At 50.5% G+C, this 20,961-nt stretch overlaps 1 protein-coding gene across 5 annotated transcripts; it reads left to right on the top strand.

Annotated features, from left to right (window-relative positions):
- Positions 1-491: 491 nt before the first annotated feature.
- Positions 492-20,952, top strand: SEMA4A (semaphorin 4A). 5 transcript variants are annotated; one of them, XM_033857275.2, is made up of 15 exons: positions 492-629; positions 2,789-2,959; positions 5,195-5,355; positions 7,163-7,225; positions 7,486-7,584; positions 7,816-7,921; positions 8,742-8,858; positions 9,237-9,361; positions 9,523-9,695; positions 10,738-10,888; positions 16,437-16,617; positions 18,495-18,613; positions 18,723-18,880; positions 19,146-19,246; positions 19,639-20,952. In XM_033857275.2, exons 2-15 carry the CDS (start codon positions 2,818-2,820, stop codon positions 20,229-20,231), a joined length of 2,289 nt encoding a protein of 762 aa, XP_033713166.1. In that variant the 5' UTR covers positions 492-629; positions 2,789-2,817; the 3' UTR covers positions 20,232-20,952. The 5 variants fall into 5 exon arrangements, with proteins under 5 accessions (XP_033713166.1, XP_033713191.1, XP_033713174.1 ...); XM_033857300.2 differs by lacking the exon at positions 492-629 and adding an exon at positions 640-867; XM_033857283.2 differs by lacking the exon at positions 492-629 and adding an exon at positions 1,462-2,005.
- Positions 20,953-20,961: the final 9 nt, after the last annotated feature.

The raw sequence follows: 20,961 nt of genomic DNA, 5'->3' as shown, positions 1-20,961 counted from the left end.
CCCCCACCCTACACACTTGCCTTCTCCATGCAAGTGGCTCAGAGCTGAGTTTCCCCGACTAGGGCAGGAGTAGGACTCCTGAGAGACAGTGTAGCTAAGGGAGTCACTCTGGTATGAGGCAGATATGAGTTTAACTTGGCTTCTGGCTGTGTAACCTCCTTTGCCTCACTTTCTGTCATCTTTAAAATGGGATTATGGTGGGACCTAGCTAAAATTGTTGGGTAGACCAAAGCCTGATAATGCAGACTTCATATCCACTGGAGAGGCTGGCGAAAGGGAGACTTGTTGCCAGAAGGAGAATTCCTGGGTCTCTGGAGAAGGAGGAACTCGGCTCAGGGCATTGAATCTAACACTTCCAGAGAGGTGGGAATAGGGCAAGGACTGGGAGGGTGGGGCTGGAACCTCCTTCCCCAAGCCCCACCCACCCTATCAGAGCTCCTCCCAGAGACCCAGAAAAGACGACTTGTTCAAGCAGAGAGGTCCCAGAGCAGGTTAGGCTCTGAGGTGGGGTCTGGGTGGGAGTTTCCCTTGATTCTGAGAGTCTACAAAATGTTCTCTGGGTGGCTTAGACCATGGCTTCTCCCAAGGATCTGGCAACAAGACTCCATGAGAGTCTGGGGAAGTCTTAGGTAAGTCTTGATAGAAACAGTTGTCAGGAGGGGTTGGGCTGAGGCCAGCCCCCAGGGAAATGGAGGGAAAATGGGAGCAGAAGGAAAGGAAAGAAGGCTGAGCAGACTGATAAGGAATTCTTCTAAGGAGAAGCCTAGGCTGTCCCATCACCCTGTAGGCTTTGCTGTGGCAAGAGGGACGGAAGTTACCCTACAGGAAGGACTTCCTGACCATGAGGAATGTGCATTTAAGGAGGAGGTGGGTTATTTATCGGAGTCGGATTAGCCCTGGGGTGTCTGTGCTCTTTAACCAGCAGTCAGCGGGGCTCAGGCTGAGTGGGCAGGAAACTACCCACTTTATAGGTCGTGAAGCCCTTGGTGCTAGATGCCTCATTAACCCTGGATTATGAGGTTCCCCCTGGAGCCTTCAGGGAGGGGGTGAGCAGCCATCATCAGGCGTTCGGGTGCCCCAGAAGTATGTTCAAGCTCAGATGGGAAATTTTCTGGGTTTCCCACTGGCCTGTTGCTGCCATAAGAGTGTTGGAGATAAGACTACAGAAGGAATTTCCACACCGAAGCCATGGATAAGAGCTTAATGCAATTGTTTTATTTAGTTATTAGATTTTTTAAAGCCATTTTAAAAAATTGAAGTATAGTTAATTTACGGTGTTGTATTAGTTTCAAGTGTACAGCAAAGTGATAGTTATACATATATATATATATATATATATATATATATTCTTTTTCAGATTCTTTTCCATTATAGGTTATTACAAGATAATGAGTATAGTTCCCTGTGCTATACAGTAGGTCCCTGTTGTTTGCAATTGTTTTATTTTTGAAAGACTATGGCCCAGTTGGAAGTGGGAGGTTTGAAAGTTTAGATCACTGCAGGGACTTCCCAGTAGGTAAGAGTAGAGAGACCGCACCTTGTGGGTAAGTGGAAAGAGGAATATGAAAGACTGTGTCATGTCTCCTAGCTGGGAAGTCTTGAGCAAGAGGAGAAACCACTGCCTGGTTAGACTGGATGTGATGAGATAGAGGGACAGGGGAATGGCTGAAATGACCCAGAAACTTTCTGGCCGTTTAAACTTTCTGGATAGATGAGGTGAAAGACAGAGGTGTGCCTCCTTTTAGTCCCCTCCCAATCCACCAACTTCCGCCCAAGCCAGGGATCTGTCACAACTCGAGGTGGAAATTCTGGTTTCCCTTGCCCAGAGCTCCCAGTGCTGGCTTTGCCGCTATGGGTACCTGGAGCGCCGCACGCCTGGCCCAGCCAGGCTGAGCCTCCCGTCCCCTGCCTCTGGGGCCTGGGAACCCCCCTTCTTCATTCTCTTGGATGGCACCCACGCCCAAGAGTCTGGACATCTAGGTTCTGCACTGTGTCTGGCTCAAGGGTGAGATGAGATGGGTGGCTGGGGGGTGGCAGTCCCAGGGGAGGATTATGCAGAGGCCCAGGGAGATAGACAGCAGCAGCACAAGGACCAGGGAGAGAGGGGGCAGCTGCAGAGGCTGGGAGACAGACAGCCAGTCCCTGCCCTGGGCCACTTTCCGCACGATGCTGGTAGCCAGCCCTCCAGGCTGGACTCCCATCTCCTCCCTGCAAGAAGAGGCTTGTAGGCCTGAGAGTCAGCGACCTAAGCCCAGTTGGGGAGAGATCAGAACAGGCTGATTCAGACCTGGTCTGCTTGTTTGGGTCATCAGAGGGTAGGGCTGTGTACGAGGCCCTGGGTATCAACAGATCTGAAAGTGCCAGGAGAGTCACGTCTGAAGAATCTATACTGTGAGTGCAGGAATCTGCTCCCCAGAAAGTTCCCTGCCCAGGACCAGGCATTGGTTTGGGCTCTGGGCTATATGAGGAGGGAAGGCAAAGAGGAAACAGCAAGAAAGACTTCCCTGAGAGTAAGGTGAGAAAAGGCAAAGTGGGGCTATTGGTGCAAAGAGATCAGAAGGGCGGGATGGGGAACAGCTGGACTCCTACCCAGAGGGGAGATTGAGGCGGGCCTTTGGGATGATGGAAGTGAGACTCTCTAAGGGCACTCTGGAGAGGAAACTGGCCCGTCTCTCTAGCATCCCCCCAACAATACACACTTCTGCTGCCTGGGGCTATCTGATTGGTTCCCAGGGAGGATGTGGTAACGACTGCTCACCCAGAGAGTGGCGGGTGCCTGTTTCCCCAGAGCCGTCTGGTGACAGCCTCTGGCTGAGCATGGCCCTTCCAGCCCTGGGCCTGGACTCCTGGAGCCTCCTGGGCCTTTTCCTCTTCCAGCTGCTTCTGCTGCTCCTGCCACCACCGACGACTGCACGGGGTGACGGGCAGGGGCCCACACCCAGGGTCAAATACTACGCAGGTAAGTGTCTGATGATCAGGAAGTGTGGGGATGGCAACACCGGGCTGACTGAGACAGAAGTGAATGATGAAACTCACCTGGGGCAGAGATTGAGGAAAGGGAAGTGAGGGGACCAGGGGGCCAGGGGCGTTGTGCCTTCTTGTTCTCCAGAGCTGGTGATTTTTCTTTCCCTCCTTAAATGTCACTGGTATCGAACTGGTCACCTCAAACCCGTAACTGCTTTCATGCCCTCAAGTGCCCCAAAGCCAAGGCCCCTGCCAGAAGAGCATCTGTGGGCCTGGTGACCCAGGACACACCAGGACACACAACTGCACAGATGATGCTGGACCACGTCAGGCCCAGTACTGTGGACACCAAGAATACAAGAACTCAGTGTGGCCTGACTGGGATACGGACCCTGGGACCCTTTAGGCACAGCTTGGCTGGTTTCTTACTGAGGCTGTGGTGACTGCTGGTCTTGCACCTCCAGGGAAAAGATTCAGGAAGGAACATGGGCCCTGTAGGAGCTGTAGGGGCAGACTCCTGGGCACAGCTGTGTCTTTAGCGTCTTTCTGGGGCAACGCGGTGAAGGAAATGCATGTTGCCTGTTGATGGAGGGACCTCTGTGTTGGGTGCTGGGATTACAACATAAACAGGGCTCAGCCCCTGCCCTCAAAGTGCTGATGGTCCCAAGGGGGAGGCAGATGAACCGACAACCACACTTTGGGGCAGTCAGTTCAGTAACAGGGGGGTGTATACAGTTCTGGGGAGGCCTGCCTCTCCAGCACCTTGCCACACGTTTCCCCAGCTCCTCCTCTTGGTTGGTCCTAACAGTCTCTGAGCCTCCAAAGGTAACAATTAGCTAGTCAGTCCTCTAACTAATGCAAAAGTACAAATGTGCTCATGAGAGAGGATTTCAGAAGCTCCTCCCCCCTTGCTGATATGCCAGGGGACCAGGCACACACGCCCCACCTCTGCCACACCACGGTGCTGGGGAGACCTCAGGGAACTTCCCACAGCCAGCTGGAATCTCATGCCCAGGTGACATCTAGGCGCTTGCAGGAAACTTTGGAGAAAAACATTTCCTTTCTGTTCAGCCTATGGCAGTGATTCTTGTGGTGGAAATTTCCTGCAATAGAGGCGGGGAGGAAAGTGGGGCTGGTGAGTGGGTCCCCTACAACCCACAGCTACTTTGACACATAGTCTTATCTACATCTAGCTTTCCTGTCTGTGGCCGCCAACACCTTCCTGTCATCTCTCTGCCTTCTGCTCTCCCCATGGGTGAGGACCAACGTGTCCTCCCCCACCGCAGCCCCCAGGCCTGGAAGAGCATCCACTGTGCCTCACTTTATTTCCTGTCCCTTTGTCTGTCTCTTGGGTACGGGCCACCCTCCCCCAGCTCCAGTCTGTCATTACCCTGTCTCTGGCTGCCTTTCCTCTCTACTATGAGCTCAACACACAAAGCTCCTATGGCTGCCAGCAGGGTGGGACGAAGCGGGGAGCTGCTGATGAAGAGTGGGTCCAGTTGCCAAGGTCTGGGGAACACACTCTGCCAGCCCTTTTCTTCTCCTGATTTTATCTCAGAAATCAGCTGCTTGCCCACTGACTTATTTTTTTTTAACTTTTTTTTTCTTTTTTTTTTTTGCGGTACGCGGGCCTCTCACTGTTGTGGCCTCTCCTGTTGCGGAGCACAGGCTCCGGACGCGCAGGCTCAGCGGCCATGGCTCACGGGCCCAGCCGCTCCGCGGCATGTGGGATCTTCCCGGACCAGGGCATGAACCCATGTCCCCTGCATCGGCAGGCGGACTCTCAACCACTGCGTCACCAGAGAAGCCCTAAACGTTTTTTTAAAATTAATTAATTAATTAATTTTTTGGCTGTGTTGGGTCTTCATCTCTGTGCGAGGGCTTTCTCTAGTTGCGGCAAGCGGGGGCCACTCTTCATCGCGGTGCGCGGGCCTCTCACTATCGCGGCCTCTCTTGTTGCGGAGCACAGGCTCCAGATGCGCAGGCTCCAGATGCGCATCCTCCAGATGCGCATCCTCCAGATGCGGAGCACAGGCTCCAGATGCGCAGGCTCCAGATGCGCAGTTGTGGCTCATGGGCCTAGTTGCTCCGTGGCATGTGGGATCTTCCCAGACCAGGGCTCGAACCCGTGTCCCCTGCATTGGCAGGCAGATTCTCAACCACTGCGCCACCAGGGAAGCCCTGACCACTGACTTCTCATCACTGTCTCCTTCTCCCCACCTCTCAACAGGGGATGGACGCAGAGCTCTTAGCTTCTTCCACCAGAAGGGCCTCCAGGATTTTGACACTCTGCTCCTGAGTGGTGATGGAGACACTCTCTATGTGGGGGCTCGAGAGGCCATTCTGGCTTTGAATATCCAGGATCCAGGGGTACCAAGGCTGAAGAACATGGTGAGAGGCCAGGGGAAGGGCGTGGGCTGGGAGTGAGGAGGGGACCGACAGCTGCCCTGCGCTTGGGCTGCTTACGCATGAATAACCACCCAATTTGCTGTTACCTATAATCAGCAACAATCAGCAATTCTTTTTTTTGTTAATATTTATTTATTTTATTCTTTGGCTGCATTGGGTCTTTGTTACAGCGTGCGGGCTTCTCTCTAGTTGTGGCCCGCGGGCTCCAGAGCACGTGGGCTCTGTAGTTGCAGCACGCAGGCTATCTGGTTGTGGCTCGCATGCTTAGTAGTTGTGGTGTGCAGGCTTAGTTGCCCTGCGGCATGTGGGATCTTAGTTCCCTGACCAGGGATTGAACCTGAGTCCCTGCATTGGAAGGCGGATTCTTAACCACTGGACCACCAGGAGAGTCCCCAACAATCAGCAATTCTTCATATAAACATATATATATGATTGGTATAACAGACAAGAAACACTATAGTGGCCTCACTATTCATTGGTACCATGAATACTGGTTGAATACTATTAATTACTAAAATGGCTGATATGGAAATCATTGACATATGAGAGAAACATTGACTCAAACTATATCAATAATATGATATCCACCCACCGGTAGAAATCACTGAAGCTTCTGTGTTAAATTACAGCCACCCTACTCATGGGAACAACATGAGGGAGAAAGGGAGAGGGAAGGATAAAAGGGAGGGAGGGAGCTAGCAATTACTGAGCATCTCCACAGTTTGTTTTTCTCAATGTGTGGTCTGTGGGCCACCTGCACACATGGGATGCCAATTAAAAATACAGATTCTTGGGCTTCCCTGGTGGCGCAGTGGTTGAGAGTCCGCCTGCCGATGCAGGGGACACAGGTTCATGCCCCGGTCCGGGAAGATCCCACATGCCGCGGAGCGGCTAGGCCCGTGAGCCATGGCCGCTGAGCTTGCGCGTCCGGAGCCTGTGCTCTGCAACGGGAGAGGCCACAACAGAGAGAGGCCCGCGTACCACCAAAAACAAAAACAAAACAAAACAAAACAAATACAGATTCTGGGCTTCCCTTGTGGCACAGTGGTTAAGAATCTGCCTGCCAATGCAGGAGACACGGGTTTGAGCCCTGGTCCGGGAAGATCCCACATGCCGCGGAGCAACTAAGCCTGTGCGCCACAACTACTGAGCCTGCGGTCTAGAGCCTGCGAGCCACAACTACTGAAGCCCGTGCGCCTAGAGCCCGTGCTCCGCAACGAGAGAAGCCACCGCAATGAGAAGCCTGTGCACCGCAAGGAAGAGTAGCCCCCACTCACCACAACTAGAAAAAGCCCGCATGCAGCAACGAAGACCCAACACAGCCAAAAATAATAAATAAATATAATTTTTTAAAAATACAGATTCTCTGAGGTGTGAGGAACTGACATTTTTAACAATTTCCTCAGGAAATGTGGTGGTTTTTTTTGCCAACCTTTGCTTTTATACCATGTATGGCATTAGGCGCTTTACATATGCTACCTAGTTGTGCCCTCCAGAAGCCTGTGCAGTTGACCAGGATCACTCAACCAGTAAGTGGCTGAGTCTAGATTCAAACTCAGGTCTGATTCCATAGGCCATGCTCTACCATGGAGCTGTGTCCTAATGAATAACAGTATCATCAGAGTAATAGCCAGGGTCACAAAGTGAGGTTATTATAGCCCACTAGCGTGTAACTAACCACTATGCCTGTTGGTGATTTCACATCAGAGCCAAGGGGGGGATGGTAGGTCAGAGCTAGAGCTGAAGACCTCATTCCCTTTATCTCCTCTTTCCCAATGCCCCACTTCAGATACCCTGGCCAGCCAGTGACCGAAAAAAGAGTGAATGTGCCTTTAAGAAGAAGAGCAATGAGGTAAGTAGAGGTGGAGATACTGGGGCTCTGGTAGAGAACCCTGGTGTCCCTAGACCATCACTGGATGATCTCAGGTTGGGCAGGCAGCAGAGGATGCTTGTTTGCATGATAATTGCCTGCATCATGTTCTATAAAGACAGATGGGGACTGCCTCAGCATTGCCCAGGCCTTCTCCCTGCTAGGGAGTGAAGGAGCAGCCTCTGGGGGCCCAGGAGTTTGGGGCAAGTGCCCTGGAGGCCTGAATTCTCTATCTCCCCCAGACACAGTGTTTCAACTTTATTCGTGTCCTGGTCTCCTTCAATGCCACCCATCTCTACGCCTGTGGCACCTTCGCCTTCAGCCCTGCTTGTACCTTCATTGTGAGTTATCTGGCACCAGCTCTCAGGCCCCAAGCATCCCTCCTCACGTCTACTCCCAGCTCATCCTCTGCAGCTCTGGAAAACTCTGGTTTTCCAGACGCAGGACCCTTGTGAGCTTCCTGGCCCCACACCAATTTTCCTCTACATCCCCTCCCCTCCCTCCCTCACGCCCCTCCTTTCCCAGACATGAGACTCTGGCGTTCTGGCCCCCCAGCCACTCCCCCTCTCTAGGAACTCCAAGATTCCAACCTGTTGCCCATCTCGGAGGACAAGGTTGTAGAGGGGAAGGGCCAAAGCCCCTTCGACCCCGCCCATAAGCACACGGCTGTCCTGGCAGGTGAGTATGAGGTTCCCTGGTCCATCCCAGCAACTGCTTTCCCTGGTCACTCTGTGACATATGGAATCTGACAATTTCCTGAAAAGCAGGGGACAGAGGGAGGAGAAGCCAGGAGCCTCAGAACACAAAATCAGAGGGAGAATCAGGTACCCCAAACATCAGCTCCTGCTGAAACTGCCACAAAGGAGGTGGAGCGAAATGGATATGGAGAGAGGCACAGAGGTGGGAGGGTCCAGGAAGGGTCGCAGGCAGGGAAGAGGTCTGAGATTCAGTCATTTGTTCAACAAGTATGCTCTGTATGAATGCCCCCTCTGGTGTGCCAGGCATTGTGCTAGGAACTGTAGGGATTACAAAGAAGAAATCATGGTGCTGTGCCCTCCCAGACACAAACCATTACAGACTTCCCACCCTGGCTTCCTGAAGGCGGTGGACTTTGACTGAGTGGGACCTTGAAAGATAGGTAGATGGGCAGGGAAGGTGTTCCATGAAGAAAAGGATAGGACTTAAGGTACGGAAACAAAACAAAGCCGTCTTCGGGCAACAATGAGTGATTCTAAATGGCAAGTGGTTTAGCTGGGCATGGGAGGGAGGAGCCAGAGAAAAGTGCCAAAACACTGAAGGCCATAAGGTTGGCCATTCCCTGTGGGCAGAAGGACCTAAGAATGGTGCTCAGTGTGGGGCTGTGAGCTGGGCTTTGGGATTCCATAGGAAGGTGTAGAACACATGAAGGAGGCCAGAGACTGATGTGAATGCTGACAGGTCTGAGGAGGGCAGGGGCACCCTCCAACTGATGAGGTCTCCCCGCCTCTCCCCACACTAGATGGGATGCTCTATTCCGGCACCATGAACAACTTCCTGGGCAGTGAGCCCATCCTGATGCGCACACTGGGATCCCAGCCTGTCCTCAAGACGGACAATTTCCTCCGCTGGCTGCAACGTAAGGACCTGAGCCCCACCCAGCACAGGTTTGGCCCCCTTCCCCAAGTCCCGGAGACCTGGCACTGTGAACTGCTGTTAATTCACTCAACTCTCGTTTGTTGAGGTATAACAGTGTGCAAGGCAGTACTGTTAGGCATTGGCGGTACTGCAGGGAAGAAGACAAAACTCCCGTCCTCTTGAAACTTTCATCTTACATAAATAATTAAAGAAGTACCAGTCGCTCCCCGCCCCCACCCCCCACCCATGGCTACGTCTCGACCAGCTGTGGGACCCGAGAGGTCATGTCTCCTGTCCTCCAGAGCCAAGAGTTTTCACAAAGGGGAAGCAAGGGCATCCAGGTGCTCCATCTCTTAGCCCATTTGCCCCGCCCCTGCAGCGGACGCCTCCTTCGTGGCAGCCATCCCTTCGACCCACGTTGTCTACTTCTTCTTCGAGGAGACAGCCAGCGAGTTTGAGTTCTTCGAGAAGCTCCACACATCCCGGGTGGCCAGAGTCTGCAAGGTCTGCAACCTGGGCGGGAGGCGGGGCTGGCTGTGGAGAAGCCAATGGGGAGATGGCAGAGGCGGGGCTGAGCACGTAGTGACCAATGGGAGTGAGGGGCGGGGAAGAGGGTGAGGTCACGTGGGGCAGGGGTCGTCCCCTGACTCCTCTGGTGCCCCTAGAACGACGTGGGCGGCGAAAAGCTGCTGCAGAAGAAGTGGACCACCTTCTTGAAGGCCCAGCTACTCTGCGCCCTGCCGGGGCAGCTGCCCTTCAACATCATCCGTCACGCTGTCCTGCTGGCAGACAATTCCTCCACCGATCCCTATGTCTACGCTGTCTTCACCTCTCAGTGGTGAGCGGCCAGGCGGGAACGTGGCGGCTGGAAGCGGGATTACGGGTCAGCACCCTTGTTGCCCTGGCCCGCCAGGGAGGGTAGGAACCGATGTGAGTCGAGCACATACTCCACACTTCACATACGAAGGCATTTGATCGTCACCATCTCCCAGGAATTTGACTCATGCCCTTAATGTAGATGGGAAAAATAAAGCTCAGAAAGGTTCTTATTAGTTTATATCCTGCCTGGTTCCAAAAAGGATAGGAGGCAGCTTACAAAAGGCAAACATTAAAATAAAATAAAATCCATGAGGAAATGGAAATAAAAGGAGAATAAGAGAACCCAGGGATCCAGTCAGCACATTACACATGTGCTTTACAAATGTGCACTGCTGGGATGTCGGCACAAATTTAGCTCCGAGCTTCCTAATGGTCAGAGCAAAGAGTGAAACACCACCAGCGACATAAGATAAAAATACAGTCATTGCTTGGAGGCTGAGAAAGTTTAACTTACTTGGTGTGGTCTGGGATCTGCTGACAATATGTCAGGTATCAAAGATATCTGTTGTAAGCAGGGTCTGGTATCTATGGCATCCAGAACTGAGAATATGGTGTATGTCACAGGTTGAAGAGAACAGGAGAGACCTTTTGTCTCCACAGACCAAGGCTGAAGGAATAAAAATAGTTGTAGTTAGGCTGTGGTTGGTTATCTGAGGACCAGGAATACATGGGATCCCCAAGGAGGAACACTTCATCTGGAGCCTGTTGGGCAGCTGGTTATACTGCTCCTCCCATAGGGGCCCAGTCTGGGCAGGCCAGGCAGGAGACACCCCAGGGCATGAGCCCCATTTAATTCTCATTAAAGATAATCACACCTCAGATCCTAAGATGGGCTAGAGTCTGGGGCTCTCCTAGCCCTTATCACCACAGCTGGGGGCTGACCCAGCCCTTCATCCTCCTGCCCTTCTGGGGTTTCTCACCAAGGTGGGCCAGGGTTGGAAGGGGAGCTTCCTGGTATAGCAGAGGAGGTTACAGACAATGTCCCCTCTGGCTTTCTCCAGGCAGGTTGGTGGGACCAGGAGCTCTGCTGTCTGTGCTTTCTCACTCAAGGATATCAAGCATGTCTTTGAGGGGAAGTATAAGGAATTGAACAAAGAGACTTCACGCTGGACTACTTACGGGTTCTCTGATATCAGTCCTCGGCCAGGCAGCGTGAGTACTACCCATCCCACTGAGCAAACCCTGCCTCCCCAGATACATAATATGCATGTCAAAGTACCTATCACAGCATAATAAATGCCCAATAAATGCTAGTGTTCCCCGCACCCCCAGGTCCTGTCTGCTCAGATATTCACCCATTCTGGCTGCCCACATTCCACATGTGTCCAACCCCATCCTAAACACAGAGCAGCACCTCTTCACCCCAGCTGAGTGCACGCCAAATACCTGGGTGTATCACTAAGGAAACAAGGGAGCACGGGCTGTGCCAAGGACTGTCTTGGGCATCTTCACCTGCATTTCTTATTTAACTTTTGTTTTTTGATCAGAGTGTATATGTACAGCATTTAAACAATCACATAGATTTACATGGTTAGTTACAAAAAACAGCCCTGTTTCCTATCCTCAGCCCTTTTTCCTCTCTAGAGACAACCACCTTCAACTCTTTTAGCTGATTCTTTTGATATTTATCTCTAAATCTGGAAATACTTTTCTTGCTACTTCTTGATGTTTCAGTGTCAGGCAGTGTCTATTGAATTCCCATTCTGGATGGTGAGGATTTAACCATGTCCCCCACCCGCACTCAGCGATGTGCTAGAACTGGCTTGCAGCAACTAGCAAGAACCCTTTGTGCATCTCTTTACAAATCCGAGTTCAGTGACAATACATTGATAGCTTGAAATCAGCCATGGTGGGAATAATACATCATGGAAATCAGCAAACACTTCAAATCAGAGGTCCCCCCACTCGTCGTTCCCCAGAGCTGCCTTATCAACACACCACTGCACCCACCCGTCATCTCCCAACATTGTTTTATAGTAATTTTGGTTAAATCAATATTTGTATTATGATTCATTATTCACAACTGAGCCAGGTAGTAAGACATGATTATTTTTCCTTTTTGCATAATTTAAAATTTTTCCCTGGGGTTAGTAATTATCTTGATTATTATTATTTTTTTTTTGCTTTGTTTTCTAAGCTCTTATCTTTAATTCAACCCCAAACTATTCCTCAGTTATCTGAATCTCTTTAAAAACAGATCCATAAAAAAAAAAAAAAGATCCATTATGTATTCTAAGAGTTTCATCTTCCTGGAGATCCTTCCTATCTGCTGTAGTCTGTACTACATCTTAACTACATCCGGGACACAGCTGCCATCCTGGAATCTCCCTTCCTCATCATTCTGGGCATTCCCTTTGCCTCTTCCTTGTGCAATCTGGTGTTTCTTGCATCCCACAACTTCCTCTCTTTTCTTTTTTTTCACTATCTCATTTTAGTGGAGATTCCCGGAAAGGGATACATGACAGGTAAATTTTTTTGAGACCTTGAATGTCTGAATATGTCTTTATTCTACATTCACGTTTGATAGTTTGCCTAGGTGTATCTAATTCGAGACTAGAAATGATTTTCCTTCCAAACTTTGAAGGCTTCCTCTATTATCTTCTAGCTTCCAATGCTGCTGTTGAGAAGTCTAAAGCTATTCTGATCCCCAACTCTTTGAATGTCACCTGTTTTTCTTTTTCTCACTAGAATCTTGTAGTACCTTTTTTGTGTTGCTGGTTGTTTTGAAATTTCATGATTGTGCCTTGATGATATCTGTTTATTCATTGTCTGGACATTCAATTTGCCCCTTAAGCCTGGATTTTTAGTTCCTTCAGTTCTAAGAAGTTTTCTTGAACTATTTCCTCCTGTTCCCTTTTCATTCAACAAATATTTTTTGAGGCCACCTGTCACTGTTCTAGGCACTGGGGATATAGCAGTGAACAAAATAGACAAAAGTCTCTTTCCTCATGGAGCTGACATTCTAATGTCAGAACGTTTTTTCACTTCTTTCTGGACCTCCTGGACTAGTCCTCTACCTTTTAAAATCCTTTAAAAGATTTTTTCCATGTCTTTGGTTTTGTTCTACTTTCTGAGAGAGTATCTCAATTTTATCTTCTGATCCTTCTATCAGATTTTTAATTTCTGCTATCAGATATTTAATTTACTAGATTTTTTGAGCTTTGAATATGTCTTTTATAAACATGTTCCATTATAGAGAATTTTAAATATATAAAAAGTGAACAGAATAGTGTAATGGACCTCCGTACACCCATCAGCCAGCTTCAACTCATAGCCAATCAAACTGTTTCATCTATACCCCACCCACTTCTCCTCTTATTATTTTGAAGCAAATTCTGGTCATTGTATCATTTCATCTGTATTAGTTTCCTATGGCTGCCATAACAAATTACCACAAACATGGTGGTGTGAAACAACGCAAGTTTATTCTTTCACAGTTCTGAAGGCCAGGTGTTTGAAATCAAAGTGTCGGCAGGGGGCTTCCCTGGTGGCGCAGTGGTTGAGAGTCTGCCTGCCGATGCAGGGGACACAGGTTCGTGCCCCGGTCTGGGAAGATCCCACATGCTGCGGAGCGGCTGGGCCCGTGAGCCATGGCCGCTGAGCCTGCGCGTCTGGAGCCTGTGCTCCGCAACAGTGAGAGGCCACAACAGTGAGAGGCCTGCGTACCGCAAAAAAAAAAAAAGTGTCATCAGGGTTGGTTCCTTCTGGAGGCTCTGAGGGAGAATCTATTCTATGCCTCGCTCTGAGCTTCTGGTTGGCTGCTGGAAACCTTTGGTGTTCCTTGGCTTGTAGGCACATCACTCCAATCTCTGCCTCTGTCATCACTTTGCCTTATCTCTGTATGCCTTATCTCTCCACTTCTCTTATACAGACACTTGTCATTGGATTTATTGCCCATTGTAATCCAGAATGAGTCATCTTTTTTAAAAAAATATTTTATTTATTTATTTGGCTGCGTTGGGTCTTAGTTGCTGCATGCAGGATCTTTCATCGCGTTGCAAGGGCTTCTCTCTAGTTGTGGCATGCGGGTTTTCTCTTCTCTAGTTGTAGTGCACAGGCCCCAGGGTGTGTGGGCTCTGTAGTTGTGGCACGCGGGCTTAGCTGCCCCGCGGCATGTGGGAACCTAGTTCCCTGACCAGGGATCAAAGCCACGTCCCTTGCATTAGAAGGCAGATTCTTTACCACTGGACCACTAGGAAAGTCCCCAGAATGAGTCATCTTGAGATTTTTAATTATGTATACAAAGACCCTTTCTGCAAATAAAGTCACACTCACAGGTTTTAGATGGACATGGCTTTTGGGGGGCTACCATTCATCCCATTACCTCATCCATAAATATTTTAGTATGTATCTTCAAAGGATAAGGGCTTTGAAAACAACAACAACATAGCCGTAGTACCATTATCACACCAAAATATTAATAATAGTTCCTTAATCTAATATGCATTTAGTGTTCAAATTTCTAATAGTCTCACAGATATCATAAGGGTTTTTAAAAACTATGGTTTCTTTATTGGAATCAAAATCCAAATAAGAACTGTAAATTTGGATTGGTTGTTCTTTTCAGTCTCTTTTAGTCTGTATGTTCCCTTTCCAACTTCTTTTTTTCTCTTGCAATTTATTTGTTATGTAGAATTTTCCACAGTCTGGATCTTGATTTTGCATCTTGTGATGGAGTTTAAGTATTTTCTGTAAATTGGTTGGTGTTTGGATCTAGAGATGTAATCAGATTAAAGTTTGATTTTCGGGAACAAAACTACCTCATAGTGGTAGTGTGGTCTTCTTTCAGGAAGTATGTAACCTCTGGCCACACTCTTTGAAATAACAACTCCTCTTTTGTAGCATTATGTTCTTGTTTCATGGGTATACTAACTTCATACTTATCTCTCTTAAGATAGTAATGAAATTTTGCTGTGGTTTTCTTTTCTCTGAATCATTTCTGTTTCTTCTTAGGTTTTCGTTTATTCATTTTTCCATTTCCTTGTTTTGATCTCTTTCATGTTCATGGTTTCACTCACATATCTGGTAATCCTTGGCTATCTACTCATATTTAAGAGGGAGGGGACCATGAAGCTGTTTGGAAACTCTGCACCCTGGGCATGACTTGGCAACTTGAGCTCCGTGATAGCTCCACTGAGGATGGTCTGGCTGGACTGCTTTGTTGGGGACCTTCAATGTCAATATCTTTAAGTCTTTCCTCTTGGACCTCTAGTCAGTTTTCCTGGAGTAGATTCTTCCAGTCTTCTGCCTGGAGGGAGATGGTCTGGCTCCTGGTGTCTGGGAGCCATGGGGAAAGAGGGCTGGGTGTGGGGGAAGAGTCTCAGCAGGTACTGTGTCTACTTGGATTTAATCCCCTGCTTTCATGGTGGTGTCACCCATCTCTGCTGTACTCCATTCAGAGTCCCTCTGTCTTACCCTCTCCAGAGAATAAACCTCCAGTTTGGGGCTAGGGTATGGAAGGGTCAGTCACTCAGTGGCATGGAGCTGGGAGGAAATCTGCCTACTTCTTAAAGAGACTTTCAAATAATCTTCTTTATTCAGCCCCTCCTTTGCCCCATTTCCAAAGGTGACTGGGGCCACTAATCCATGAACTTCAGGAATTCTGCCTTATAAATCAGATAGTTTGGGGTTATCCCTGGGCTGGCTTAAGAAGATTCTTTTATCCTGCTAAATCTTTTCCTATTTGTTCATTTGCTTTCCAACTTCCAAAATGTGGCTGCCTTTGCCTCCTCTCCTGTTCTCCCCATCCCTGTAGGTTTGTGTCTTTAAAAAAAAAAAAAATCCCTTTGGGAGGAAGTGAGAGTAAGTGCCTATGCTCATTCTGGCATCAAAATGAAATACAAATGTTATTACATCACTTTACAGATGAGGAAGTTGCAACTCATAGAGGTGGGGTAACTTGTCTGAGGACATATCTTGTAGGTGACAGAGCTGGGGCTGGTGTTAAGACAGTGCGCTTGGAAACGGAAGACAAGAATCGTGACCAAAGATCAGGACACAGGTGTCCCAAAGCCACAGTATGCTGGTGTTGGCAGGGCCTTTAGAGAACAGCTGGTCCAACCCCCTCATTTTATGAGTAAGAAAAAGAAGGCCCAGAATGGAGAAGGGATTCTCCCAGAGTCACGCATCAAATTCATGCCACACCATGATGAGAAACACTCCCTGTTCACCACCCCTTTCTGTGACATCATTCATTCAATTACTGACTCAGCGAACATTTATTGGGCACCAACTGTGTGCCAGGTCCTGTGTTAAGCCTGGACTTAACAGACATGAGTTCAAGGTGGTCCTTGTCTGCAAGGGACCCTCACTCTACTTCCTGCTGGTGGCCAGGCATCCTTGGTGAAGGTGATGATGGAGGAAAATAATGACAGCTAATGTTTATGAAATACTTACTTTATGCCAAGCACTGTTCTAATTACTTTTCATGTGTTGGTGCATTGCATCCTCACAGCAAGCCTGTGATGTATTGGTAATAGGCCCATTACACTGTTAAGGAACCTCAGGCACGCTCAGTTCAGAGGCTGGAATTCAAAGCCGGGCAGTTCCCGAGTCCAGCTTTAATCCCCATCCTGAAACGAGGACTGCCAAGAGGAAAGGAGGCAAAGGATATTAGCCAAGGGGGAGGGAGGGAGGGAAGAGGCAATGGGTGAGTTGAAGGAAGGAGAAAGCTGACCTGATCTGCCTCCTTCCCCTTCAGTGCTTAGAGGGCCCCTCCTCTGATAAAGCCTTGACCTTCATGAAGGACCATTTCCTGATGGATGAGCCGGTGGTGGGGACACCCCTGCTGGTGAAGTCTGGTGTGGAGTACACACGGCTTGCAGTGGAGACAGCCCAGGGCATCGATGGGAATAGCCATCTGGTCATGTACCTGGGCACCAGTGAGTAAAGGGCTGAAGGCCCTCAGGGGACCAGAGCAGGGACTGCAACTCGGGCTGAGGAGGGAAACCTTTGAGTTCATTGACTCAGGCATTCATTCAACAAATGTTTTCTGAGCACCTACTTTGTGCCTGGCACCCTGCTAGGCTCTGAAAATACAGTGGGAGGACAAAACAGTCCTGTCCCTACCTTCTCTGAGCTTTCAGTCTGGTGGGGGAGAGAAACATGGAGGGCTTTGGTGGCCTTAGCAAGAACTGTTTATCTTATGGGGAAGACATGCTAGAGAGGTGAAGAGTGAGGGAGGATAGAGGGGGAGCTGGAAACAGCGAGAGTAGAGATCACAGATCATGCTTCAGGAAGCTTGGCTGTGAAGGGGAAGAGGGGAAGGGGAGGTAACTGGAGGAGGGCGTGGGATCCAGCCAGCAATCTTTTTAAAGATGGGAAAGATCGTCAGGATCCGGTAGAGAGGGAGATGGCGAAGAGATGGGCAGGTGAGGGGCTAAATGGCAGGTTAAGTTGCAGAGGCAGCAGGAAGCCTGGTTCTAGAACCAGGGGGAGGGACTGGTCGTGAGTGGGGGAGGTACAGACCTCTGCTGGGATGGGAGTGAAGGAGTAGAAGGGGGGATAAGACAGGAAGGGGGAATGTATAGACTTGTGGGGGAAATGGGCAAGACATAGAGGGAGCTCTTTTGTGAAGGCTTTTGTGTTTTCTACGAAGTAGGAGGACACAGGGTCATGAGTGAGGGGCGGGGTGGGTGGAGATTGAGGGGTAGAAAAGGTGGGAGGTTTGAGGAGAGAGGAAAAGATTCAAATATTCATCGTAGAAAGAAGGAGAGGAACTTCGCTAGTGGCACAGTGGTTAACAATCCGCCTGCCAATGCAGGGGACACGGGTTCGATCCCTGGTCCGGGAAGATTCCCACGTGCCACGGAGCACCTAAGCCCGTGCCCCACAGCTACTGAGCCTGTGCTCTAGAGCCCGCGAGCCACAACTACTGAGCCTGTGCTCCTAGAGCCCGCGCTCTGCAACAAGAGAAGCCACCACAATGAGAAGCCCGCACACCACAATGAAGAGTAGCCCCGCTCTCTGCAACTAGAGAAAGCCTGCGCGCAGCAATGAAGACCCAACGCAGCCAAAAATAAATAAATTTATTAAAAAAAAAAAGAGAGAGAAAAAAGGAGAGACAGTCTGCGGGGGAGATGGGGAAGATTGCCAAGCATATATTATATTGAGGGCCTGGCTGAGGTGGATGACCTTGAGCTTTAGTGGAAGAAACCCATCAGGTTCATTCATTCTTTTAGGACATCAGCTGTGCCTATATTGGGTATACAATAGAGAACAAAACAGACAAAAATCTAGCTCCTTTTTGGAGTGCGTGGGGACAGACAATAAACATACTGAAGAGTCAATTACTGGGTACATTATGAGATTAGAAAATAAATGGAGCAGTGTGTGGTCAGGAATGCCAGTTGGGGTGGTAGTAATTTTTAAAAGGGTGTTCAGGGTAGAACTCACTGAAGTGCCTTTGAGTAGAGACACTTGATGGCGGTGAGGGAGGCTGGTGATGTGATTTTCTACAGAAGTGCTCAGCAGTCCATTTCCCCATGTCCATGGAGAAAGGGGACGGTTGGGTTCCTCCAGGCATGGAGTTTTATCAGGCAGTTGCAAAGGAAGGGCCGAGAGGCAAGGGATTTCCAGCCATTTACAAGCAAGCTCATCTCCGTGGCATAGAGGGAAATGGTCTGACAGATCTGTGTCCAGTGCACACTTCAGAAGGAACTTTCTGACAGCTGGGGAAGCCACCTGGAGTCAGAGAGGGAGCACGAGAGGGGTGTGTAGATGGGGTCAGACAATTTCAGCTCTCTCTGTCTCTTCACAGGCACAGGGTCCCTCCACAAGGCTGTGGTGAGTGGGGACAACAACGCTTATCTGGTGGAGGAGATCCAGCTGTTCCCTGACCCTGAGCCTGTTCGCAACCTGCAGCTGGCCCCCACCCAGGTGGGAAGGGGCCTGACCCTCAGATGGCCTTCTAGTGGGGCAGACCTTGGGTGCCTGGTTCTTCCTAGGTGTGGCGAGGACACCCTGACACTCTCCATCTTTCTTCCAGGGCGCAGTGTTTGCAGGCTTCTCAGGAGGCATCTGGAGGGTTCCCCGAGCCAACTGTAGTGTCTACGACAGCTGTGTGGACTGTGTCCTTGCCCGGGACCCTCACTGTGCTTGGGACCCAGAGTCCCAAATCTGCCGCCTCCTGCCCACCCCCATCCCGTGAGTGCCAGTTACCCAGCTTATGGTCTTCCTCTTTCCAGGTGCTACTAACACATTCCCTGCAAGATTCCCCCGGTCTGTGGGGGGCTCCTTCAGGGATGGAGTTGCATCAGGCAGTCCACTCTGGGCTTGTCTTCCCCTCCTCTCTGTTCCACCTAGTCTCCCAGACCCACCTTCTTCCCCCCTGCACTTCGCTCTCTTGCTCCCTCCTCCTCCCACTCTTGGCTGTTTCAAGGGATAATTTTTGCTTTCCCTGCCTTCTCAGGAAGTCCTGGAAGCAGGACATGGAGCGTGGGAACCCAGAGTGGGCATGTGCCAATGGCCCCATGGGCAGGAGCGGAAGGCCTCAGAGCCGCCCCCAAATCAGTGAGTGTGGGACCAGGGGAGGCACAAAGGCTCGGGAGGACTTCTGGGAGGGGATGGGCATTTCTGCCTCAGTTTCTCCCCCAGCACCTGCCTGGCTTGAGACCTGAATACCCAGAGTGGGAATGGATTGGGATGTAGGCTGTAGGGAGGAGGGATAGGAATTCTAAGCTGGGATTCAGGGCTGGGGTTGAAGTTGCTTCTGGTGTCAGAGTTGCAGTCAGACGGACTGGGGAGGTTAGTATGGGGCCCAGACTGGAGATAGGAAAGGGGTCAGAGTTGAGTTTAGGAGTTGAAATAGAAGTTGGAGGTGGGAGTTGGGGCCCACATGTCGGGTAGAGACTCCCTCCTGCCTGCTCTCTCCTTAACCTTTGGCCCCTTTCCCTTACCTACAGTTAAAGAAGTCCTGGCTGTCCCCAACTCTATCCTGGAGCTCCCCTGCCCCCACCTCTCAGCTCTGGCCTCTTACCACTGGAGTCACGGCACAGCAGCGATCCCGGACATCTCTTCCACAGTCTACCATGGCTCCCTCTTGCTGCTACTGCGAGATGGGGTGGGGGGTCTCTATCAGTGCTGGGCCACTGAGAATGACTTCTCATACCCTGTGGTCTCCTACTGGGTGGACAGTCAGGACCAACCCCTGGCCCTGGATCCTGAACTGGCGGGCATTCCCCGGGAGCGCATGGAGGCCTCGCTGACCACAGTCGGTGGTGGGGCTTCCCTGGCTGCCCCGCGGTCCTACTGGCCCCACTTCCTCACCGTCACTGTACTCCTTGCCTTAGTGCTTTCAGGAGCCCTCATCCTCCTCCTCGCCTCCCCTTTGGGGGCACTCCGAGCCCGGGGCAAGGTCCAAGGCTGTGGGACCCTGCCCCTCGGGGAGAAGGCCCCATTGAGCAGGGAGCAGTGCCTCCAATCCCCCAAGGAATTCAGGACCTCTGCCAGTGATGTGGACGCTGACAGCAACCTCCAGGGCACTGAGGTGGCTTAAACTCTGGGTACAAGCTGGAGCTGTCGGGTAGGGCAGGGCGCCTGGCCGTGCTGTCTGGGGGTACCAGGAGCAGTGCAGCCCTGACTAGGGTGGGAGTAGCACAAAAGACCACCTTCCTCCCACAAGAGGACCTTCTCTGCCATTCTGTGCCACCGATAGCACTCAGTGGGGCTGGGCACAGCGGTCTGACTCCCCTATGGGACTCCCTTCTGCCAAGCACGTGGCCTCTCTAATGGGGGCTGCCCCAGACCTGGACCGAGGCTATGATAGGAGGACCTAGAGAGGATCCTTCAGTTCTGGCCATTCCGGGATCTTCCAGAAACATACTGCTACAGGAGACCCTAAAACACCAAACACCTAAGCAACTGTAAGATGGCACACCACACCTGGAGACTCCACTCTAAAAGCAGCTGTCACCTTGGACACCAACACTCCCCTCTCCCAAGGCTCTCCAGGACTGCAGGGAGCTGCTCCCTTCCTGCTCCCCTTATCAACTCAACCAGGGAGGCCTTTCCTGAAGTCTCACCTCCTTCCGTCTTGCTTCAGTTGGGGCAGATTTAACCCCTTCTGGCCTGGCTAGAGCACAGGGGTAATCTGAGCCTTGTTCACTCCTTTTCCCTGTCTGACCCCTGGACCCCTTTCCTCTCCCCTCTCCTTTGTTTTGGGATTCAAAAACGACTTGTCACAGACAGTTTATTTTTTATTAAAAAGACAAAGCTTATGACTGGTG

Source organism: Tursiops truncatus, chromosome 1 (genome assembly GCF_011762595.2).
Source record: "Tursiops truncatus isolate mTurTru1 chromosome 1, mTurTru1.mat.Y, whole genome shotgun sequence".
NCBI classification, from domain to species: domain Eukaryota; kingdom Metazoa; phylum Chordata; class Mammalia; order Artiodactyla; family Delphinidae; genus Tursiops; species Tursiops truncatus.
This window is presented reverse-complemented; position numbering and strand designations above follow the sequence as displayed.

What these genes read in the sequence shown, in the direction of transcription:
- SEMA4A (XM_033857275.2), top strand. Translation starts at nt 2,818, where the DNA reads ATGGCCCTTCCAGCCCTGGGCCTGGACTCCTGGAGCCTCCTGGGCCTT. An exon ending in GCACACGGCTGTCCTGGCAG is followed by an intron (nt 7,922 to 8,741) that starts GTGAGTATGAGG and finishes TCCCCACACTAG; the next exon opens with ATGGGATGCTCTATTCCGGC. An exon ending in TCAGAGCCGCCCCCAAATCA is followed by an intron (nt 19,247 to 19,638) that starts GTGAGTGTGGGA and finishes CCTTACCTACAG; the next exon opens with TTAAAGAAGTCCTGGCTGTC.